The sequence below is a fragment of the Streptopelia decaocto genome (genome assembly GCF_964273445.1).
Source record: "Streptopelia decaocto genome assembly, chromosome: 11".
NCBI classification, from domain to species: domain Eukaryota; kingdom Metazoa; phylum Chordata; class Aves; order Columbiformes; family Columbidae; genus Streptopelia; species Streptopelia decaocto.
In genome coordinates this window covers 10,510,874-10,535,010 of record NC_138666.1, presented here as the reverse complement: position 1 = coordinate 10,535,010, position 24,137 = coordinate 10,510,874, and the positions used below count along the sequence as shown (strand labels likewise).

The 24,137-nt window shown below is 45.0% G+C and overlaps 1 protein-coding gene across 1 annotated transcript; it reads left to right on the top strand.

The window, feature by feature from the left end:
• Positions 1-91: 91 nt before the first annotated feature.
• HSF4 (heat shock transcription factor 4) lies at positions 92-22,207 on the top strand (the record flags this gene model as incomplete). Its single annotated transcript, XM_082062610.1, has 13 exons — positions 92-214; positions 3,815-3,923; positions 5,056-5,183; positions 6,522-6,646; positions 8,951-9,026; positions 10,449-10,513; positions 11,979-12,078; positions 12,813-12,937; positions 14,797-15,021; positions 16,926-17,031; positions 18,237-18,302; positions 19,814-19,901; positions 21,117-22,207. 13 exons carry the CDS (start codon positions 92-94, stop codon positions 21,311-21,313), a joined length of 1,533 nt encoding a protein of 510 aa, XP_081918736.1. The 3' UTR covers positions 21,314-22,207.
• Between the last annotated feature and the right edge of the window lie 1,930 nt (positions 22,208-24,137).

Below are 24,137 nucleotides of genomic sequence, written 5' to 3'. Positions count from 1 at the left end.
GGTGATTCATTCTGTGCGGGACGCAGGCGCGTGCAGGGAGGCAGGCACACCGAGAGCAATGGGGTTAGAGGAGCTGGGACACTGAAAAACGATGCAGGATTCCCCCAGCTCTCTGGTGATGGATGGGTACTCCAGCAATGTGCCAGCCTTCCTAACCAAACTCTGGACGCTGGTGGAAGATCCTGAAACGAACCATCTCATCTGCTGGAGCACTGTGAGTACAGCGAATATCGGGTGTCACCGACTGCCTGGGACCAGGAGAAACCGAGGTGCGAGGCCCAAGTGATAAAACAGCTTTGCACTTTGCTTTGCAAGTGCTGGCCAGCTGACTGGGAGAGTGAGAGGACCGGTAGTTCACTAGGAGGCCTTTGGGATATACTTTACATTATTTACTTGCAATGTTGTGGCTTTTCTGTTTCAAAGATACAACTGGTTTGGGAATATTTTAATAATAATATTTACACATTTCACTTGAAGCATCCTAGAGGATGTCTAATATTGGCTCTTCTAACAATCCAGACTAAGAGAGAGAAGTTTTTCATGTTGCTTCAGTCTGCAGTTCCCTAAAATTTTCTAGAAAAGGTGGCAAAACCCTTAAAAAAATTCCACTGCTGTTTGTATGATTTCACATGTGCTTCTCAGCAGCCTTTCACAAATGCCTTGGGAGATGTCAGTAGATACACAGCATTCAGATGTCGGGCTGAAATCTATAGTTTGAACAGATCTCAGACTGGTGCCCTAAATCACTCCCTATTTTTGAAAAGTTTTACTTGATGTTTCAACTAATCTGTGTGATGATCATGGTGATGTGTGTCTGTATTGTCTGTACAGCTTCATAGGGATAGATCGCTTTGCTTTGGCTTCATATTTGTCACTGAGGTGTTAATATACTGAGTGCAATCAGAGAATTAAAATGTCTCCCTTGTACAACATTTTGATACCATGCTGTGCTTTTGACCTGATTAATACGCACAGCAAATAATGTTGTGATTTGTCTTCAGCAGGGAGTTACCAGATAAGTTGTGTGCATAAACTTGTTCTCCAAAATCCAGAATCTATAACAAAGGCAAGTTTAAGGGGAAAAAAAAAAAAAAAGCCTAAAGCAGTCTTTCTGTCATGTGTTTGTGTACAGTAGAGTTTTCATTCAAAACATGAGACAAGGTTTGAGCTGCGTTGTTATCCAAGGCAATGGTTGCTTTCAGATGTTGGTAGTACGTGGCCATAACGTTGAGAACCACCAAGTTTCAGTATCCTGTATTTTAAATAAGGACTTTCAAACTAGGAGGAACTTTTTAATACGTATAAATAGTCCCCTCTCTTTTACACTTCTAACATTGTTATTTTTGACTGACCACCACCACTATGCTCTGCTTTCCTGCAACCTAACGTAGGCTACAGCTACATTCATGTGAGGTTTAGGTAAGGCTTTTAGATGTCTTAAGTTTCCCATGTTGCATGTTCCCATGTTCTTCCTCTTCTATCTATCAGGGTTGTTGGAGCTGAGAAATTGTCTGCATACCTAAGATTTCTGAACTTAGTCGGAACTCTTAGAAAATAGGACCTATAAGGACCTATGAATTCTTTCTTAGCATGAAGCAGAAGAGATGGAGGGGAAATGTGGTAATAGTTTATATATGTGCCTTGAATTGCACCAGAGGAGGTTTAGATTGGATGTTAGGAAAAATTTCTTTATGGAAAAGGCTGTCAGGCATTGGAACAGGCTGCCCAGGAAAGTGGTTGAATCACCATGCCTGAAGGTGTTTGGAAGATGCATAGTTGAGGTTCTTAAGGACATGGTTTAGTGACGGTGTTGAGTTAACGGTTGGACTCAACGATCTTGAGGGTCTCTTCTGACCACAGTGATTCTGTGAGATGATACAATGGAGGCTATGCTAAGGTGGAAAGGAGAGGTTTGCCATCTGTGTTCATGGTAGATTGGACAAAAAGTAATTAAATGAATTTTTGAAATGGAAGATGCAGTTAGGAAGATCTCCTAGCAAATTCCTGGAGTAGCTTGCCTGGGCTGGGCACAGAATGTCTGTTGTCTTTGGTCTGTCAAAAACAGTTCAGAAAAGCATCTGCCAAGGCTGATATGCTGCAGAAGCGGTTTTGCCTTGGGCAGGGAAGTGTCTCGCAGCTTGTGCTCCCATGATACACGAGAAGCAAGGCACAGCTGCTGCCTGGGAACAAGCTGGCACATGCATGGTTCCTTGGTGTACACAGTAACTCTGAAGTCTCTTGTGTCTGTAGGGACACTTTAGGGTGCACAAGTTTCTGAGAACACTGCAGCTCTGAATTCAAAGGAATGACCTCTAAAGAGAGGCCATAAGGAGATTCTTAGGTACACAAAACCCTTGTGTTTCTCATTGTACATCAGCCTGCCCAGCCTGGAGCACACAGCTGTATCCCAGAGAGAGTGAGTGGGCAGAAGCACAAGGGAAACAGGATAAACCAGCTCTGTCCCCAGGGCAGCCTTTGCAGTGTTAGGAAACGCTGGTCCCTGCTGTCAGGTCTGCAAGCTCAGTCTGTGAGCATAATTCCAGCAAACAGGTTATTAGTGAATTTGTTTAAGGGCTTCATCAGCCTGTGCTCCTGCTGCATGGGGCTAGGAACGATAGGAAAAACCCTGGTGATGGTCAAAGGGCACTGTCAAGGCAAAAGTCATGTTCAGTGTTTGCAGCAGTGAACAAGAAGGAAGAAGAACTCTGCAAGTTTACAAAAATGCCATGTGTACCTCAAACACCTTGTCTGAAATCGTGATTCTTCATTCCTCCAAATGTGCTGTCACCCCCATCCAGAGCAGAGAGAGGATTTAAGGTGGTCCCCCTGTCCCCATATCCTGCAGACACTGAGGCTATTGAGGTTGGGGATTCAGAAAACATTGTTCCTCAGTGTTGATTACAGATGAAAACCAATTGACGATTCTTCTGTCTCTTAAAAAGGTTGCATGAATTGCTGTTTGCAAAATGTTTCAAGGCAGCGTCAGTGCATTGTGTCTCACAGGCCCTCTCTGTACCAGCTCAACTGCCAGCAGGTATTGTAGAAGGCCAGGCAGGGACAGCATGGCCCTGCAGTGCGTCTGTCTCTGCCAGCCATCCCCAGCAGTTTGCATTGCTTTGCAACCACAGATGCTGGCAATGCAACCCCACAAACTGTTATTTTATCTGCTTAACATGCATGTTAACATGCATCTTGGACTGTAAAGCATGGCTGTTAACATTTTGCAGGTTGCCCTTGTGGCTGTGTACTTCCCAAAAATAATCAAGAGAAGGTACATAGAGCTTCTGGATCAGTGTGGTGTCTTCAGAGATGATTTGCTTTCTTGTCTTGCTGTGTTTCTTGTGCTGTACCTCCAGGCATCACTCTCTCTGGGACTGCTGTGCTCTGGAGCAGATGGGTTGGTATTAGACCTATGCAAGCATATCAAGAGGTTATAATGGCAATTCCCACTTTCTGAAACCTTCTTCAGACACAAGTGTCTTTTTTTGAGGTCCATGCAAGTGGGGATGATCACAGGCTACCAGCTATTTTGATGCAAAAGTCTGCAATTTCTTTCTCACATCTAAGGCTCTCAACTAAGCAATGGCAAAGCTCAGTAGAAAAATTTCAGAATTGCAGTCACAGGGGACTGTCCAAGAACGGAAAGGAGCACATCCATCATTGAAGGCTGTTGTCGCTCTTTCAGTTTCAAGGTGACAATTCAGAGAGCATGACTTCTCTCCCTGTAGGACTCAAAGGAATCGCCTCCTCCTGGGCCCCTCTCGTGGTCATGGATGCTCCTCTGACTTCACCTCTGTCCATGTCTCCTTTGCAGAATGGCACCAGCTTCCATGTGTTTGACCAAGGACGCTTTGCCAAAGAGGTGCTGCCCAAGTACTTCAAACACAACAACATGGCCAGTTTTGTCCGGCAGCTGAACATGTGTAAGTTCAACCTCCAGCACTGAGGCCATGGGGGTCCTACAGACACGGGGGGAGTGACAGAACATGCGGGTGGGACAGGAGGCATGGAAAAGAACTGCGGATAGAAAATCTGAGATCTCACATATCTGTGTTATTGTGGCATTACTGATTTTGCCAAAGAGTATGTGCCTCTGACATCCCAGGGGAGTGATTTACCTGCATTGATCTTAGATTCCAGCATGACATTTCCGTGAGATTACACTGCAAGATGTGAGATAAATTTCAGCTACCAGGTATTCTGCTTCTCTTACATCAATTTGACGACCTATTATTATTTCTTGTCCATTTTATTCTATATGGAGCTCTTTCCAGCAGCCTGATACTGTGACACCACCCTCAGAAACTGCTGCTCTTGAGAGTGGCATGCCCAGAGCTTATCCGCCTCACCAGCCCTATCACTGAACTCATGGACAGTACTTCTCCCTGCAAACCTTGCCTTGATTTTCAGACATTTTCACCTCCTCATGGACGTTTAGGTGTAGTTTTTAGCCACATCTAGACCACAACTGTATTAAATATGGTTCTTTTCTGATAGTCTTTGGAAGTTTTTAATGACCAATTCACAAAGTTCCTCAGTAAAGTTTTAACTTTGCTATTTAACCATGCAGTAGCACTATTGTAAATTTTAGGCCAGTCTTGAGATACCATTTAGGAACCTTTCTTGGACTTCAGAGAAGTACTCAAAGTAGATTTGCAAATGTGACCCGTTTATTTTTTTCCAAAAGTGGTACCTGATGCTGGTTTGTGCCTTTGAAAAACCTTCCCCTGAATCCCTTTGGCTTGCAAATCACACAAGAGATTTCTCAAGAGCAGATGTTTCAGCTCCTTCCAGACAGACTGACATGCCCAAGGGACTGATGGCGAGGCTTTCAGGTTGTGGGCCAGTGGGATGCAGATGGCTCTCCCTTGTGCTGGATTTCGTGTAGATATGGCCTAAAAATATGCCCAGCCATGGGGAGGGGACATGTCTGTGCCTTGAGCACTGGAGCGACTCAAAAGGTGGGGGGAGTGAACAGAAATGTCTTCAAAAGTGATGGGGGTGGGAGGCAAGGAGTTAGGCTGTCAGCCCTTCACCCGCGCCCTCTCCACGCAGATGGCTTCAGGAAGGTGGTGAACATCGAGCAGGGGGGCTTGGTCAAGCCCGAGCGGGACGACACCGAGTTCCAGCACCTCTGCTTTCTGCAGGGCCACGAGCACCTCCTGGAGCACATCAAGAGGAAGGTGAGGGGGGCAGGGGGGCACACACCAGCCAGGTCTCCCCAGGCGGGAAGGCCGAGGCGCAGCAGCCCCTGTTCCAGAAGGTTCCACACTACCGGTGTGGAGAGGCTGCGTGGTGCTTTTTCAAAACGTCACTCCACAATATGTCCCACAATTTAACAAATGGTCTGTGTGGAGATGTAGCTCCCTCGGTTTGCTTTAAGCCTGCTTTCTCTTTATTTAATTTGTTTCTCCCTGGCCTTCTGCCAGCAGAGGAGCCGTGGACACTGGTTCCCCGTCCCTCAGACATCTGGAGCGGGAAATGCCTCATCTCTCCCTGAGCAGGAGCTCTGTCGCTGTGGCTCTCTGCCCTGTGCCTTCCTAACCCTCCCATGTCTCTTTTTAGGGGAAGATTGTCCAGAACAACACCCTGTGGTGATTGTGAGGGTTTCTACCTCTTTTGATCACCCCCAGAATGCTTGTTTGCTTTCAGATCACGGGCCACTGTGCTATACACTGCTCAGCATAACTCCAAGGTCACTCTCTGGTCTGGTTTCTGTCCTCTCCGTATAAATGTGTGGTTGGAGGGGATGGTCCTCGGTGCGCAGGGCTTGGCTTTCATCAGTTTTGTCTGTGGTTTTTTTGCTCTGTCGCTCAGTGTCATGAGACCTTCATGTAGTGCTGCATGGCTGGGCTGGCTTTGCGCCGCTCTGCTTTTGAACCCTTACCTGCTTTTCTAGATAAGTACAGCATAACTCCTACTGGGTCTCCCAACAGTCATCTCTTATTAGAGAAGAGGTAACCTATTCCTGCCCTCTCATTTCTGCCTTTTAAGCTGTTATTGATGCCCAAAAAGGGCTGTTCTCTTACTGAATTAGCATGGCAAATTCAGAAAAGGGACTTCAGTGAAAGTCTTCTGAAAATCCAGGTATAATATATCAATTTGAAGCACTACCTCAGGCTCATCCCTGAAAAGCACAAGGCTGGATTTGGTCTCTTTGTAGTTAAAATAGAAAGCTTGTATCAAAAAAGTCAGTTCCATTTCCCCTGGTATTCCAAATAACTTTTTTTTCCCCCAAGCTGATTTGAAATAAGCCCCACTCTAGCAGAGAATGTTCTGCTGCCAGCAGACCCCTCTGTATGAAAGGATTTGTCCTGCTCTTTGCTCTATTTTATCCCTTTGGCCTTTGCAATAATACCCTAAGGATATTTCAGACTCTTGTACTACACATCTCTTGTCTAGCGTTTCAGTGCATCAGAGCCCAGCTGGTGGAATTCCTGCTCCTGAACCACAGCAATGACACTGTCTGTCCATGGCCCTTCTTGCTTCAGCAAAATCCACCTTTGATTTTTCCTCCCCAGGTGTCAGTGGTGAAAAGTGAGGAGACCAAGATGCGCCAGGAGGACCTCAGCAGGTTGCTATACGAGGTACAGATACTGAGAAGTCAGCAGGAGAACATGGAGTGTCAAGTGCAGGACATGAAGCAGTGAGTTGAATTCTACTCAGGCTGCTTCTTGCGGACGTGTGCTTCTCGAGAGCTGTTGATCTTGGGGGAATGCTGAAAAGAAGGAGTGTTACACACCTCCCTTCCATGCTGAGCCAGGGACTTATCATGGCGACTAGATCTGTTGAGACAATAACATGTAAGATTTCTATGCAGACCTGATGATCTAAAAAATAAAAACTAGTGCTCAGCCTCTCTGTCTTCTGTGAAAGGGAGACATATTATCTTAACCTACATGGTGTTTCACAAAGATGGACCCAATTTCAAAGCTAGAGTGATTTCAAATTGGGTCCATCTTTTTGAAACACCCTGTATATTTTCCATTTACAGATGAGGAAAGCACAGCGGAGGCTGTGCAAGAAATAGTTGTTTAACCTGGGGACTTAACTCAAATAACTGTGTTCCCTCCAGATAGAAATGATGGTAAAGACATAAATCTCATACCTAGAGGAGTCCATGGCAGAAATGTGGTGTGCCCACTACAACTATTAAAAAAAAAAAAAAAGATTGGCCTAAAGTCTATAAGAACGCAAGAACTGCTGTAGTGTTTAGGCCATCTCTCTGAAGACTGGGTCTTCTGATGTGGCCAAAATTGTTGTATAAGAGCAAAACAAGCATTTGCAATGTTCTTGCATGTGGCTGCCTGACCTCCAGCTGTCTGAGACCCTGGGATTTTCTGAGTCAGACGTGGTCACTGGGAAATTAGTAAATGGGTACGGCTTTATAAATCATTTACTTGGAGAGGTTTCTATTTGCCTCCAGAATTGTAATCCTCATAGAGAACTTATATTTTTCAAGTGCTTTTTAAGCAATAAGACCTAAATCCTTCTTTTATAATGAAAGCTGATAGTCATACGTCACTAGAGGACACTGGCATCCTGTGCCTTGAGGTAACAGCGGATACTGTGAAACTTCATTGCAACCCAACCCCTTATGTGCAACAGATAAATGTTTTATCCTCCCTCAAATTTTAATGACTCCCACACTTAACACATGAATGAAATAATTACATCCAGGCACAGTGGCAATTAAAGAGTTTCTAGGCTTGTATCTTATTTAATTTATAAGGAACTCTGGTATTGATGATTTGGCCTTGCATTTAGTTTGTTTCCCTTTTGATTTGCTCGCTCCCTCCACCCATTTCTCAAATGTCAAAATTGCATTCAGCTGATGAAAATAATACATTTTTATAGACTAAGACAAATGAGAAATCCCAGGCTGAAACCACAATAAGAAATTTACACTGGAGAAGAACCCTTAGGACAGAACTCCAGTGCCAGCTGCCAGACTAAGGAAAGCTGCTTTGCTGAAAATCCTGTTGGTACCAGTACAGAAAGTTCGCTGCAGAGATTCTTGTTGTACAAGTTGCTTTATCAGGGCAGCTACTCTGCCCTTCCAAGCCCTGGACCTTATCTTCCCTGGTCTAGCATCAATCCACACGAGAAAGACTAAAAATCAAAAGAATTTATAAATTTCACCTGTATGATAGGTTTTACTGGCCTGTCAGTTTTGGTACATCCATATATTCTTGAGATAAATTAACTGGCAAAAGCTTTTTCAGCATGGACTTGACTGGCATCCAGGTCTGGAGGCAGCACAGCAAATAAACTCTGCATCTCCCCGTCCCAGCTGCTGGGGCTGACTGCTCCAGGAAGCCTGTAACTCCCATCTGCAGTTGCAAGTTGGACACAGATCTGTGCTGGGTGAAATCAGTGACTCCCTTTAATGAAATCATTACAGTCCTCCAAGTTCAAGGCCTTCAGGTGCAGAAGCATCTCTTTAGCTTCTCCAGTCACTCCCAGACATGCCTTTGTACCACCGTATGCATGAGGTTTCAGCAGGCAGAGTACATAGGATCTGTATCTGTAGGATCTCCTGGTCTCTGTGGGCACTGGGGGCACTTGCGGAGGGGCTGGATTTTCTTCCTGCAGGAAGAGCAGCCTCAGTGATCCAGATAATTCAAAGTCACAAATCAGGCCTTGCTGAATTTCTGAGTTTGGCCCAAAGGTGCCACTAAAATTAAACACACATGTCCTCTTGTTATCCTCCCCTATAAACTTTGGCTTCTATTTATTTGTTTCTTCTCCAAGCTTTGGTCTTTAGTTCTTTTGAAGTGAAGGAAAAACAAGGAAAGTAATAGTGTGACCTTGGTTAGGGCATCTGAAAAGTGCCAAGCACTGCAAAGCAAGATGGACTTTGCACAATTGGGTCTTTCGTGCATCATAGCAGCACCATGGGCTGTTGGGATGTTTCTGTGCTCACAGAAAGTTTCTGTTTCACTTTCAGGCAAAATGAAGTTCTTTGGCGAGAAGTAGTTTCTCTTCGGCAGAACCACTCGCAGCAACAGAAAGTGATCAACAAGGTAGTGGTCATACAAACTCCAAATTCACTTGTACTGCATGGTGTGTGTTCTCCTCTGACTTTTTTTTTTCTTGTCCCATAGTCTTCTCCACACTCTGATATCGCAGTACATTTATTTTCCCTGTCTTTCAAATTGTGTGATGTTCTTACGTGTCCTACGGAAAGTGGTCATTAACAGAGCATAGATTATGCCCTTGAGCAAAAGATTTTAATTTCTCCGTCAGTCCTCTCCGTGACATTAGAAACACTTTTCTGCCAAAGTTCTGAGAAAGAGAGTACAACTCTCACTAACTTTCCTGTATTGTCTGTGTTATGGTTGTACTGATGCCTTTGGGCTTCCCAAATCTTTCCTCTTTCCCTCGTACAAGAGAGGAGCCTCCCCCTTGTGCCATCATGCCAGTTGCAGGCAGTAGAATTGGCGAGTCATTCCCCCAGTGGGGACCTACAGTGACTCTTACATTTTCTGGTGCTACTGGTATAGTTCAAGAATTACTGTACAAACTTCTACTGCCGAAGGAGCACTGCAAAGCCATCTTCCTTAAAATCTAGCATGAACCATGCTAGAAAAGGCCTCTCCAGTGATTCCCAGATGGTGCTGATGTGACTGAGCATGTCACATTTCCCACTCCCCCTGAGAGCCACGTTCTGACACACACGTGGCATCACAGGGTCATGGGACTGGATGGAAATGCATGAGGTTTCAAACCTTCATCCAGCTTTGAGGCTGGACCAGCCACACCACTCATTGTAGAGGCATTTATGCAACTCTATTTTGTTACATTGAGCTATGAGTAAGAGACAGCTGTGATATATAATAATAATGCTCTCTTTGGAGGTCAAAACAGAGCATTAGGCTCAAGCTGACCTGGGAGTATGTTGCTAAGTGATTCCTCTCCAAAGGCACCCTGTATTGTTTTTAGTGTTCTGGTGTATCAACACAGAATTGCACTGGGCTGAAAAACTCAACTGAAAGTGCTAAGGCCTCCATCCAGAGTCACCTCTATAGGGGGTTGCATCTTTCACTTGCAAAGTCTTTATCAGACTTTATAAAGCCTGTCTAAGTCCAGGCCTGGGAATGTTTGCCTGTGCACTTCACAGGCAGATTCCCAAGTCTAGTAGGGCTAGCTGGAGTTTAGCATGCACAGAGCTGGAGAGAGAAAACGCTGACCACCCAGCAGCCCTTGCACAAAGCAGGCACCTGGCTGTGTTTCTTGAAAGCCAGGCAGGTCGTTTGAATTCTTGGAAAGCTTAATTCTGTTTCAGGCTTCGATGCCTCATGCACTTTGGCTCCTGTATTTCATGGCTGCTCCCAGCTTTGGGGTGGTGCTGGGAGGGAGGAATGTGTGAGATAAGAACGGCTGTGAGTGCAGGGAGTGCTGAATCACTCTGCTGATTAACACCGGATTTTGATCTCTCCTGACAGCTGATTCAGTTTCTGTTTGGCCAGCTCCAATCCAGCCCCAGCAGCACTGGGATAAAGAGGAAGCTGTAAGTACCCTTGTGTGGTGCACACATGCTCACGGGTGCATAATGCTGCCCCCTCACTAAAAGCACAAGCTCAGCTTGCCCAGGCAGGCGGTCACCGGACCAGGGCACCATGGTGATGGGAAATGAATGGCCTGAACTGCCGAGTCAGACCTGCTGACATGCCCCATTCAGTGGTCTATAGAGAAGCACCGTGTCAGCTCGTGACCTTTATTTGGGGAACACAGGGAGTGATGGGAGATGGGAACACTAACGCGTGGGAGGGTAAAGGTGGACCCCACTGCTGGTCCTACAGGTTCCAGTTTTGCTGCTTGTCATCAGTGGGAGCAGGGCTGAGCCCAGACAGCCCGCAGGCACCTTTAGTTTGACCCACAGTCACTGAATGGGGGGTGTGTCCGACACTGGTTCAGTGGCGTGTAACCTGCAGGCCTTACAGAGAGAAAGGTGGACAAAGATTTTAGCTAAAGGCTATCTTTAGAGTCATAAATAAGTTCTTCAAGGAAAGTGAATAGAAGAGCTTGAATTAGGAAGCTTAGTGGTCCCAGGAGAGCAGCCAAGTATTTCTTGTTCTGTGGTGCTTGTGATCTAAAGAGTGGAGAGGGGCTACTAAGAGGAATTTGCCTTTGTGGCTCAGGCTGAGGACAGGGACCTGCCTCCACTTCCCACCTCTATTACCTGGTAGCCTTTCGCAACTCAGAAACTTCCCCATACCTCAGAGAAAGGAGACGGACTTCCCAAGAATGGCTGCTCAAGGAAGTTAATTTTCTTTGTCAGTGTCCTTGTTCGTGGTTTCAATTTCTCTTGGCTTTAACCATTACTAAATACAAAGCACTCCTGCTATAGGACCCAGCACACAGACCTGCTTCTTGTTGGCAGTGGCCATCTGTAAAAGCCTGACAGTAATTTTTTTAAAAGCCTGTATGCAGTGAGTTTAGGCTTTGCTTTGTTTTGTGTCTCCCCCCGCTTTATTACTTAGTTAGCAAATGGCATGGGTTCCTTTTATGCATTGCTGTGGATGGAGATGTAACTTTGCCAAAGAGGCACTGAGTGTGAGGGAGCTGATTCCCAGTATTGCACTAAGAATTTCAGACCAGCTACCTCCAGTTAAACAAGCTGAGGATCCAATTTAGAGGTTGAAACCACTAGCCATTAGAAGAAAATATTAATTGAATTTGTTCAATTCAAAATATGAATTGAATTTGTTATTTTACTTCCATCTTTCAAATAAGATATGGAAAACCCAGACTGTCCCCTGTCTATATGGCTAATGCCCTTTTTTAATGGTGACCTCCTCCAAAACGGTTGTTTCCTTTCCTTCTTCATAACGCTGGACAAGACAGTACATTACAGCTGAGGAAAAACAGAGCACCCAGGGGAAAAAAAACTCCTAGTTGAGAGACATTTACTATATGAGCAACCAGAAACCAGTGAGTATGTGCTGGGAAAACAAACCTGTTTCTCTTCACAGACCTCTGATGCTTGACAATGGCATCTCAGCTCCACAAGTGTCCAAGTTCAGCCGGCATTTGTCTACAGACCCCCTCCATGAACCCTATTTCATACAGTCGGTAGGTTTACACCAGCCTCTGAGCTTTGTGGAATTTCTTTGGCCAGGGTGGAAAACCGTTCGAAGCAATAACACCGATTACAGAATAAATGGTTTGCTGAGAGTTTAGCAATGAAGCAGATGATAGGCTTGCAAAGCCGAGTGACATCTCTTATTTCTTCAGCTCCCTTGTTTCAGGGAGAGGTGTTCATATGGGAGGGAAGGGCAGACCCCACACCCCAAACTCTCCATGGTGTTATGCCAGCCTGGCTCTACCGCAAGGGCAGAGAAGAAGAACTATGTTCTAGAAGCAGGTACTACGATCTTTCTGAGCAAAGCCAGATCTTTGCAGTCGCTGGGGGATCCTCACCCTAACCCACCAAAGCAGACACCAGGCACAGGACATGTCATGCAGTTAAAATACTTGAGCTGGCATGAGAGACCCATAGTCCCATGATGGGCTGTATTGGATCTTTCTCTCCAGAGGAAGCTAAACAGACTAGGCAAAATGTCAGACGTGGGAAAACTTTACAGTAGCTGACACTTCAGTCATGCTGCTTATTTTACACCTGCATATCTGTGTGGCTGGAGGAAAGACCAGAGGAAATTATAATGTTGTATAGTAGGTATAGTATGGTTTCCATACAAGGAGGACTCAAGGGCACAGTGAGTAAACTCTTAACTGTCTCAGACAGGGCCTTGGACTTGTCTGGTCCTCAGAAGGATAAATCTACATGATTTTTGCTTTCCTCTTAGCCATCAGCAGAACCTGCCTCTTGCTTAAACAGCCCTGCAATTGCTGGAGGACCCATCATATCTGATGTTACTGAAGCATCACCATCGAACATAATAAATATGCAATCCCCTCCTGAAAATGACAGGTAAACATGTTTATGATTAAAAACCAGAGAGTTGGGTGTGGACACATGTAACTTCAAAAGAGTTTTTTTCTGGCTGTAATTCTACCAAAATTTCTGTCTGATTTGCAAATCTCTATAGAGATGGTGGGCTGGAATATTGTTTTCCAGTTTGTGGTATGGGTCAGATTTCCAGAATTAGGGAGGAATAGTAACAGCATAACTTTCAAAACAAAGTCACAATGTTCATGCCGAGAACTTCCACTCACCTCTTTGAGAAGTATCCCGTATTTCTTTATATTTTGTTCTCAAGACAGCAGCTGCCTCAGCCTTTATCAAATAATGAGATACTAACACTTGGGTTTGTTGAGAGAGAAAGGAAGTTTCCTTTTGGTTTTGACAAAGAAGAAACAGAATCAAACTGTACATCTTTCTGCTCATCAGAACAGAAAGGTTGCATCACAACAACTTCCGATGTTTGACAACTTTTCTGTGAAAAGATCCCAGCAACTTAAGAGCTGAATGCAGAGGTATTTCAGTGCTTATCTCTTCCTGCCACAGACAGGCAGTGTGTTTAGGGCCAGCAGCAGAATAGCTACAAATATGTCAGTGGAAAGTAAGTAGACAGATGAATCATGGAAACAGTTTCTCATGCATAGAAGCAAGGCAATTATACTCTAGCAATTGCCTGTAAATCTGCATAATCATTGAAACCATCGCTATAAAATTAGCTAGAAGCATGTAAAGAGCTCCAGATTAAAAAAAAACAAACAAAAACAAACCCAAAACCAAACAAACAAAACCACCACAACAACAAAAACTAGAAGCCATTTCTAAAGCAGAAAAATTTTAACAATATCCTTCAAGTTGTTTATTTCTACTAATTACTGAGTGCCCTCTGGTGGCCTCTAATCTATGCTGTGTGTGGGAATCGGAGCCAGCCACAGCGCCAATGAGTTCAGGAGTGTGGTGCTTCCTAATTCAACGTGAGCTTCTGGTGAGAGTTTAGAATTCAAGAGATGAGAAGATGATCTGAAAGGAATGCCGAGGAAGGCTTTGTCGTGTCACATACCATCCTGTATGTGTGACACGCTCGTGTGTTGTCTTGCATCAAAGCTAGTCTGTAAGTGTTGGGGGATAATATTCTTTCAGTATGTGTTTCCATGCCCTATTGATCTATGTGCCTTTGTCACTTTGGCTCCAGTTGTGCAGTTTCACTGAGAGCTGCAAAGTCTCCTCTAATTAGTACACAGTAGATTTTCACATACAAAATGCTACTGTTCAAAACCTCATATGTCTGTCTAGGAATAATGTGAAGTACCTCTCGCAATGGAAAAAGGCAAATGGCTGCTTCCAAACGAGTAAAACATCTGACTGGGATTGTCAGATCTTGGTAGCTTCTGTTCCAAAGCCTGTGGGACGACAAGATCCTGACCTGTGTCACTGCGATCTCCAGAGTGCTTGCTGGTCCAATACTAACTCCAGCATGGGAAGGTCTGACTGACCCTGATCCCCTTCCTGTGTCTAGGGTGGAGATTTTTTCAAGAGAACCTCTCTAGATTAGTGACCCTTTAACCTGCCTCAAGCCTGAATGATCAAGACATGGAAGTGTGTTTTCCATATTTACAAAACAGTCAAATTAGGCAAATTAATTATGGCTGTCACTGATGAAATGACAGAAGATATTCCAGCTGAGCACGTTTCTGGAGCTTGCTGAAAAGAAAACAAGGTTGCTGGTTTCTTTTGCCCATCTAGGGGAATGGAAAGACTCTGTGAGGCAGTTTGGAAGTGGAGGCAAACCCATGTGCTATTGCCCTTCCCAGCAGCACGGGGACTTTGTGGAGCAGATGTGTGTGTGGTGCTAACTCTTGTCTCCAATACAGAGAGAAGTGCCTCATGCTGATCAAGGAGGAGCCCGTCAGCCCTGGAGTGAAAGCCACCGCTGAGGCTGATGTCCCCCTGCCAGGCTGCCGGGCTTGCTCTGAGCCCCCTGTGCTGCCAGTGGCCATGGTTCAGTCGGTTTTGGAGGGCAAAGGGAGCTGTGGTGCAGCCCCACCAGGGACCTCACAACCACCTGAGAGAAGAGGCAGAAGGGCACTGCTGGACAGGTGAGGGGAGTGAGGGAGAACTGTGGCCATGCATGTTTCGTGGCCCTCTCTTCCTATTAGCAATTTTAAGCCACTTAATGCAGCCCAGTGAGCTCCATCCTGCACCTGTGGCACCTGCTTAGAGGACCCTTGAAGCCCAGGGGACAGTTCACAGTTGTAGAGGGTCTGCGGATGACTTGCTTGAAGGACCCAACAGAGGAAAACCTGACAGACTATGTGCATCAGAGTCATAGGAATGGGAAGAGGCTTTCTGCAGCGAGAGGGATTTGCTCAAGGTCCAAGTGAAAGCTGGAGCCCAGACCAGCGTCCATGACTGCAGACTTTCAGGCCACCAGACTGCACTGCACCTCCAGTAGCTTGTGTGCCCTCTGTTGTTTGTTTTGTTGAGTCTTCAGTTACATAATCATGAGGAAATATTTGTCACTGGTGCCTCTCTGCAGTGAATTAAGGTGTCACTTGTGTGCTAACATGCAGACGGTGTGAAAGTGACAGTCTATCATCATTGTAACCTCCACTCTATAGTAGGGCATGTATTTGAGAAGACATCAATGCATTTATCAGGCCCAGGCTTGCTGTGAAGTCAAACAGACTTTTCTCTTTAGTCTGTTCTCCCTCTGCAGCTCCTCCCACCACCTTTCCAAGGTGACTTTCCTGAGTCGGAGCTAGATCTGTCTTCAGAGGGCAGCCAGGCACTGTGGCACCATCATGTGGGCCACATTCTGGAGAGGTACTGGGGAACTGACGCTGCAAGACATCTCAGCTTCCCCATCTCTGACTAAGAGCGAAACCCCACAAAAAGTAGCTGCCTTGCTGTGCTTCTCTCCTTGAGCTGGAGGGGCTCAGTAAAAGGCTAGGCAGTCCAAAGCAAGGCTTTATAAAAGGCTATAAAATCATACCTTAAAATCATGAAATTACAAGTGAGGTCACTCAGAGGGATGGAGAGTTGCAAGCTTGTGTTCAAGTCTGTTACAAATGGATGGAGGTGTCGTCATGCTGAAGCCAGAGCATGCAAGTAGCCTGCATGTGACAGTCACCCCGAGAATGGTGTCCTCTTGCGAGGGGGATTAGCACAGTGTCATTAGCAGCCTTTGGAGCTGTGAGGCTGAAATCCCACCAGCACCAGCGTCACGGGTGAGTGTACAGCAGGCTCCACCAGCAGCAGGAAAGCGAAGCTGACTGCAGAATTTGTTCTTCATGGCAACAGCAGCAATGTGAGGAGGACTCACGGTAAAGACCTCACACTCAGCAGAGTTATCAGTTCTCTTTCCCCTTGGGTCTTTACAGAGAACCAAATTCCTCCTTCTGAAACCTACTGGCTACTTTAAAGCATTTTATTAGAAGAAAAAACATTTGATTTTAAAGACTCCGGATTTGAAGAGAATTTTTAATAGCTTTTTGGGGAGGTTAAACCCAGCAGGGCCTCACTTTTGCTCCTTTATCTCAATTTCTCTGGTAAATGCAACCTGCAGGCATTCAGCCAGTACAAGTCACTCCTTTAAAAAACTTTAGTTTGGTTTAGCCATCTTGGATCCACAAAGATAGGGATGCAGCCTTTTCTGGATACCAAGTGCCTCTCTAGAGGGATCTCCTCTAAGAAAAGCTTTAATTTTCCCAGTGTTGAGGAGATGCGCATAGACTGTCCATCCCCAAACCACACGCATCACTCAGGAGAGGAGCAGTCTCACTCATTTTACCATCAGCCCAGTCCCCGCTGCATTCTGCTGGGTTGTATTTCTGGGATTAATCCAAATGAAATGGCATAAACCCAGGCTGACAGGGAGCTCTTGGTTTTCAAAATGAGATTTAGAGCATAAACCTCAGGTTGGAAGGCTGCTCGGTCCCGCTTTCTCTATGTATTTATGCAAGGCTTACTGGTGGCAATATTTCTGCTTGTGTTTCCTCAGAACAGATATTTCAGACCCGCTGGAGGGCACCGACTGGAGCGTGGAAGGGCTGCAGCTCCTGCTGAGGAGCCAGCAGTACGGCCTGGAGCCCGCCAGCCTCTTGGATGTGAGTGTCGGGGGCGGCGGAGGGGAACGGTTGTGTGGTACCCAAGGGGCTGTAAATCAGATAGACCACGCTCTGCATCTTCTGGTGTGACACTTTATCTGTCACAACCTGCAAATAGAGTCACAGCTCTGCTTTTGACCTGCTCATAGGACCTGGCAGGATTTCAGACTTTAAATGATGATTTTTTAGATTGTGTTTAGCTCTACAACCTGCCCCACTTCCTCATGTTCTGAGAAGTGTAGCTGATGCCAAAGTTTCTCTTTGCTGAGATATTTATCTGTCTGCAGTTCTCAGGTCACTTTTCTCTCAGAATGAGTGGTGGCTTTTTTCACTCTCTCCTCGTACATATAGTTAGTATAGGAAAGGTTTTTTCCAATAATCAAATAACTGTATGTAGTGAAAGTAACCTATATGTCAAAGATCTGCTCCCTTGAGGAGGTACTTCAGATACAGACACATGGTAAACTTACACGGATAAACAGGAATGAAAAAGCTTTTTTAAAAAAGAAAATCAATCTTATTCTCCTAAAGCGAGTTCCCAAGTGTCTGTGATTGATTTTGACTTCACAGAAAGCTTTTCTAATGGCCTGCTCTATCACTGGCTCCATTGGTTTCTGTTTCTTATTTCTCATTAGGAGGTGTTTTCGTGTATGGACACACTTTTCTCTCTCTCTGTGCAACTGAACGTCACAAGAGTGAGAATGAAACATAAAACTGTGCCCCAGACCAACAGCTCCTTTTCCCAGATTGCTCAGACTTCTCAAGAAATTGCCACTGAGGCAATGATGCAGCAGCAATCTGCCCTCTGCTACTGCATTTTGGAACACTTTTAAAATATCACATGAATCTGGAAGTGTCCTAGGACCCAAGAGCAGAAAAAAAAAGGGCTGGGCTTGCATGTGTGGTGACACAAAGAGCTGCCCTGGTTTACAACGTGGCACCAGGTGCCTGTGCTGTCCCTCCGCTGGCAGGCAGCAAGGCTCCAAATCAGAACTCGTGTCCGCAACATCCCTGGATGTTCTGGCTCTGCTACACATCCACACACACGAGCCTTTGCCTGGAGCTTCAGGTGACATGTCCCAGTAGCCGAGGCACAGGCTGGTGTTGCCTTCTGGCATCCCTGCCAGCAGAGCCACCAACTCCAGCAGACAGGCAGGGCAGGAGCTGAGGGTACCAGAGCCCTAATTGGATTTTTCTGCGAACAGGTCTTTAATCCCAATTTATCTTTGAGTGAGTGGAATTTGACTGAAATGGAAGCCAGTCTGTCTCCGGTAAGAGATGTGTATTTCTGAGATATGGTGGTGATGATGATGATGATGATGATGATATTGTTATTATTATTATTATTATTATTATTATTATTATTATTATTATTATTATTATTATTATTAAATTGTGAAGCAGAGCTTGTGTTATTTTATAGCCAGAGGGGAGAGTGTGGTGAAGCACAGCAAGTACACATCTCCTGAGGGCAGGCTGGGAGTATTATCTTATACTCACGACTTGTCTCTCACGCTCAGGCAGAGCTTGTTTAGAGACATATTGATGTCCTGGAGTCTTTGATTGAAACTGGCCTCTCCAAACTTTTTCTTGATGTGAAAGCCACTTCTTACTAATGCCATAGATTCATAAAGTGTCTTTGTGCCAAAGCCCTTTACAAAATATGCCTTTATAAAGTACAGCCATCTCTGTACATTTCAGGAGCAGTAAAACCACATGCAATTAGAATAGAGGTTCATGCACGCCCATAGAGAAGAAACAAGGGGAAATCCAGTTTGGCAGTATTTGTCTGGAACTGACATTGACACAGACATTTCTGAAGTGCATATGGTGATGTAATAAACAGTGAAAGAAGTGTGGGTTTCATGGCAGGGTTTTTTGCCTGCTTGATGGAGGCTGGATTTTCTGAGCCCTCACTGCCAGCCAGGGCAGGATAAAGACTTGGATGGTTCTGCCATCTCTACAGACATGCAAGCAAAGTATAATTTATTCTAATGAGGTACAAGAGGTCTGTAAGCCTTCTTCATAATATTGCTCTCTCTTTTAGTTTTTTATTTAATAAGTTTGAATTTACTAGGTAACTCCACTTCCTGAGTATTAGGAAGGAGAGTCTCTGAAGAGACCGATAATATCAGCAAGTCTTGGAAGCAGGGAGTGGTCTCTTTTTAAAAGGATTACATGAGAGAAAAGGCAGAGAGGGAGGCTGCAATGTTCAATAGCTCAGCCCTTGAGGCCACTGAATTTCCCAGCAACCGGTGAAGCCTATCCATAGTCTTGCTCATCCTACAGAAAATCATGAGCATAGAGAAGCCTGGAAGTAATATCTGCAGCAGCTCCACACCTAAAAGCACTGTGCAAGCAAAAGCTACTTTTATTTTAAAGACAGTCATAGGTAAATGGAAAGAAAATTCCTTTCGGCTTTGTTGCTGGCTGAGGACAGCGGGTTTGCTCTGTCTGACAGCTGGGCAGGGACAACCACAGTGACACCAGCGTGACCTCCTCATGTGACATGAGCTTCACACTACATTAGCCAGGACTAATAGGGAATTAAATCTCCCTTAGCCCTCTGCTTCAGGCATATCTGCCCCTGAACACACACTTCTGGTTGTTTAACCAAAGTACAGGTGAGGCTGGGAGTAGAGGTGGGCAGGGAGGACAGCTCGCGTTTCTGGTGGATGTTGTGCAGTGTTGATGAAGCACTGCTTTTCAGAAACGGCCTAGTTCTAACAAGCTCCCCTGTCTTTGTATAATTGTACATTGTAGTTTATATTTTTGCATCAAGATGCAGCGACTCACAGTGGATCTGGAGAAGAATGCAACTGAGCTGTCCCCTAAAGCATTCAACCCACCGCTTAACAACGCCTGCCCAGGTAGGAGCACCAGCAGCTCTTGCAGACTTGGGAACAGGGGTGGAATTAGGGTGTTAAACATGTCAGCAGCTAGATGCAACGTCCAGCACTGACCATGTGCCACTTTGAAGGAACAAAACACGTTTGTTATTTTACCTTCATGATTGTCAGTCAACAATGTTTCCACAATGACTACTAAGCTAGTTACTGAGCAGTGGGAAATGCATGGGCGATAAACTGAGGTTTAAATGTAGTTGAATTGCCTCTGTTCCTGCTTGTGTCCACATTGTATCTATCAGTGTCTCCACTGTTTTATCTGCCTGTTCATCGTCACCTGAGAGCCACGTGGTGATCTAAGTGAAACGGGTGGTAAGAGCTGTCAGGGTCCTGTTTCCCCTGGCCCTGGCTGCAGAGGTGAGTGGGTAGCTGCCAGCAGCCAGAGGCAAAGGTTGTGTCTCAGTTTCTCCAGACCTCAATGGAGCTGTCCATCTGATATTCTCCCCCTCACTCATTCTGATAAGTGTGTCATTTACCTTACATATGAATCTAGAAGTGTTTTCCTGGTCTTGGAATAGTGACATATTATTATTTTCACATGTATTCAGCGGGGCTAGATCTGAAAGAGAAGCTTTTGTGAGCCTTAGTTTGGTGCTGTAGCCACCTCACCTCACCTCAGACTTTTGATGTATTATGTGTAGTTCAAGGACTTCCAGTCTCCACCTTAAGCTCAGCGTCTTGCACGAGCGCCAAAGGTGTTTAAAAGCCCAGCTATGCTGGAGAGAATTATTCAGCAGGTTGGGGCTGAGTTGCACAAGAGAGGCATCCCCTGTTTGCAAAACCTTTCTGGTCCATGCAGAGGTGTGATGCTGGAATAATGGGACAATTGGCAGATGTCTTCTGCAAAGATTAGAAGAAACAGACAGTTCTTCAGTGGAGAAACTGCTCTTACCCACTTTTTCATGTCTCCAACCACTTGGTCATTCCTCTTTCCCTTGTGAGGCACCCTCGCATTCAGGCAGAACCCAGCTTGGCAACCTGCAGAGATTCTCATTTATTTTAATGGGCTTTTGAGTGAGTCCAAGTTTGACTCAAGTGTTTCCAGCCATTTTCTGCCTGGAGTGACACCTCTCACCTCCTTTTGCAGTGGGAATTTGCCACTTTTTGGTTCTTCATATGTGAAGTCTTATAACTTGCCTTCCAGAAACTGAGATTTCTGTTGTCTGTTTGCATTCCTAGGGAAAGATGTCGTTCTTGAAAGTGCCCAGCAAATCCTCATTGATCGTCAGTCAGTCTTTGGCAATGACCTCATCAGCTTGCCTGAAATTTCATCGCTTTATGTTCCATCTGAAAATATGGCTTCTTACCTCTCCTCTACGGGTGTCCCTGGGGAAATCCCACTAAACCTGAGCTCTTCAACTGACAACAACCAGTGATTTAGCTTCCAAGAAACATCGTCTCCCTCCCACCCATCCAAGCATCCACAAGTTTGAATGTAAAGAAACAAAAGGGATTCAGAAACCCACAAGAGAGGGGTTTTTTTGTGCCCTTTCTTTTTGCATAGATGGAAATGGTCAGTAGCTGTTGCATCACCCTCCCTGCACCTGGATTTCTGTGTTTGCCCAAGATAATAATTTTAAAACAAAATTCTGCTTCTGGCACTTGGTCCTGTGGGGAGTGAGAACTTGGCAAGTTATATTTTTTTTAATGCTTTCAGAAATGTCAAATCTTCTAGTGAAATTTAAGTAAAGAGTAGCTTGAAAGTGCATCAGGGACTTCATAAAATAAAGTCATCCTGACTAGTGTCTGCAATGGCATACTGTTGGATGTTATTGGAGCAACACAGCCTGACCCTTCTGGATGCTGTTTTTTAAATAGGAAGATACTCCTATATGCCAGTCCAACGCTCTAAAAATATTCTTTTATCCATTTTCTGGTTTTGATGGGTTGTACTTGCGCCTCCCCCATATCCTCCTAGCGTGAGGAGGAAAATTAAGATCTCTCAGGGTGTGCAGAAAATCATTTTCTGAGTGACCACTCCAATAATATGTCTCTGGCTCCTACAGGAGCTACATACCACCACAGACCCCCAAACATCCCATAATGAGTTGAGAGGGCTTGTTGTTTGGGTTTTTTTTTTAATTTTTTGTGGGTTTTTTTCCCAAAATTTATTTTCTCTAACATAAGGGCAGGGAACCACATACTTAAAAAAATTTAAAGGGATAGACTCTTCTGCACACACAATTTTCCATGTGCAAAGAGGACTGAGGGAGCGCACTTCAGGTTTTGGTGCTGGCTGAGTATTCCATGTCCAGCCCAATGATTTTTTCCTCGGCCTTGACTTGTTCTGTTTCCCCTGAAGATGTGCCTGTTGGTTTATTGATGTATAAAATCTTATGAACCAACTCAATCTATTGGATTCCCTTTTTAGAAGGACTCTCAGCTGCTCAGTGGTGGGAGAGAGGCAGAAGGGTTAGTCCACCATGTCCCACTAACTTTTCTTCTGTCCTTTGTGCATCTGAGACCAGCCTCCAAAGGCTGAATTAATCCTCCTCTTCCATGTGGTTTCTGACAACTGAGTTTCTCAACAAAGCAGAGCTTTGTTTTTTATGCCGTAGTTCTAATGAGAATGTATTATTTATCTCAGTATCCTCTAATTCATAGAATTGCTTGCATTAGAAGGGACCTTTAAAGGTCATCTAGTCCAACCTCACTGCTTTTTCTTAGGAAAGCTACCCAAATGCAGTGAGACAGACCCAGGAAATTCAGCTAACTCAGGCCTAAGGGCTTAGTCAGGGAGGTTTAAGCTGTGCCAGTATCAGTTGAAGAAATGCTCTGCTGCCTTTCATTGCTGTGATGATTCTTGGTTCTAAACCATATTTCTGAGCATCTTGAATGGTCAAGTAGCATCCACCCCAAAGTGTAGTCAATCAGTCAGATGAATGCGTCTTGAATTTTCCTCAATAAGATAAGGACATTTGAGATGGACCTTCCTGTCACAGCCCTTTCCTCCATCCATTTATCAGTCTGTGAACAGATGTGTTAGTTCAGAAACATTCACTTTTGAGCACATTTTTCCCCAGCTGACTCCTGTGTGCTGGGAGCTCTGTCACCAACTTGGCAGAGCAGTCTTTGCAGAAGCGAGATTGTGAGAGCTTCTGAATTAATTCCAGCCACTGATTTTGTGTTCAGGGCTAAGGGAAAATTCAGGCAGTGCCCGTTGGCCTGGTATTTAGATAATGTGCTTGAGTGTATCATGGACAGTGTTTTCCTTTTTGACGGATTTCTGGTTAGAAAGTTCACCTAGATCAGCCCATTTGCCACTTTATTTTGTCATTTCCAGTGATGAAAAGTTGTTGAGTTGTGCTCTGTTTACTTCTTTTCTCATAGGTAATTTAAAACTGTCTGGTGTCTCATATCACCTGACAGTGTGTGTTATCCCTGTTCGAGATTTACATCCTTCTCTGAACCTCCACACTCTAGATTGCCTTAATGTTAACACTGAATGTATTGATCCAATAAGCTATTTAAGCACGTGCTTAACTTCAAGCTCCTGAGCAGCTTTCTTGTATTTTTGTGAAACGTATCACATGCTTGAGGTTAGACAGATGCTTTCGTGTCTTACTGGATTGTCTAGTTGGGGTTGAAGAATGAACCATCCTAGGAGAGCTACTTGGAAGGAGGCAGCGGTGCAGCTCAGCCGAGGAGGGTGTCTGACATCGCAGGCTGCAGCATTTTTTAGAGTGCCGAGCAGCAAACTGCACTTGCTGCGGGCAGCCCCTGGGGATGGTTCTTGGGCATTTCTTTAGGCTTTTTGCTCTACTATAAACACGAGATTGGAGCTTGATGGTGAGAGAGGAACCTCCAGGAACAGTACTGGAGAGCCGCTTCTGTGAAGAAACAAGCTTGTGTTCCTTGGCTTTTTACATTGTTAATTTTACTTGAAGGTGATGTGCTGAGACTGCGTTTTTGCACTATGCTGTACATTTGTAAAATTTTACAGAAAACACTAATTAAACATGTTTCCTTTTTCTCATTTAGTCCTGCTCTGGCATTTCTCTCACTACTTTCACCTACCCTTTGCTCCTCTCCTCCTTCCCAAATCCTCACCGAAAAGTGAAAACGGCTTCGAGGAGTTCAGGAGATTCACCTGTGAGATAATGTGGGGCCCACAGGTGGGTTGTGATTGTTTGTGTGAAAAAACAGGAGCTGGGGAGATCTAACATCTAAAATGTGGCAAAGTAAACACTGCTCAGAAAG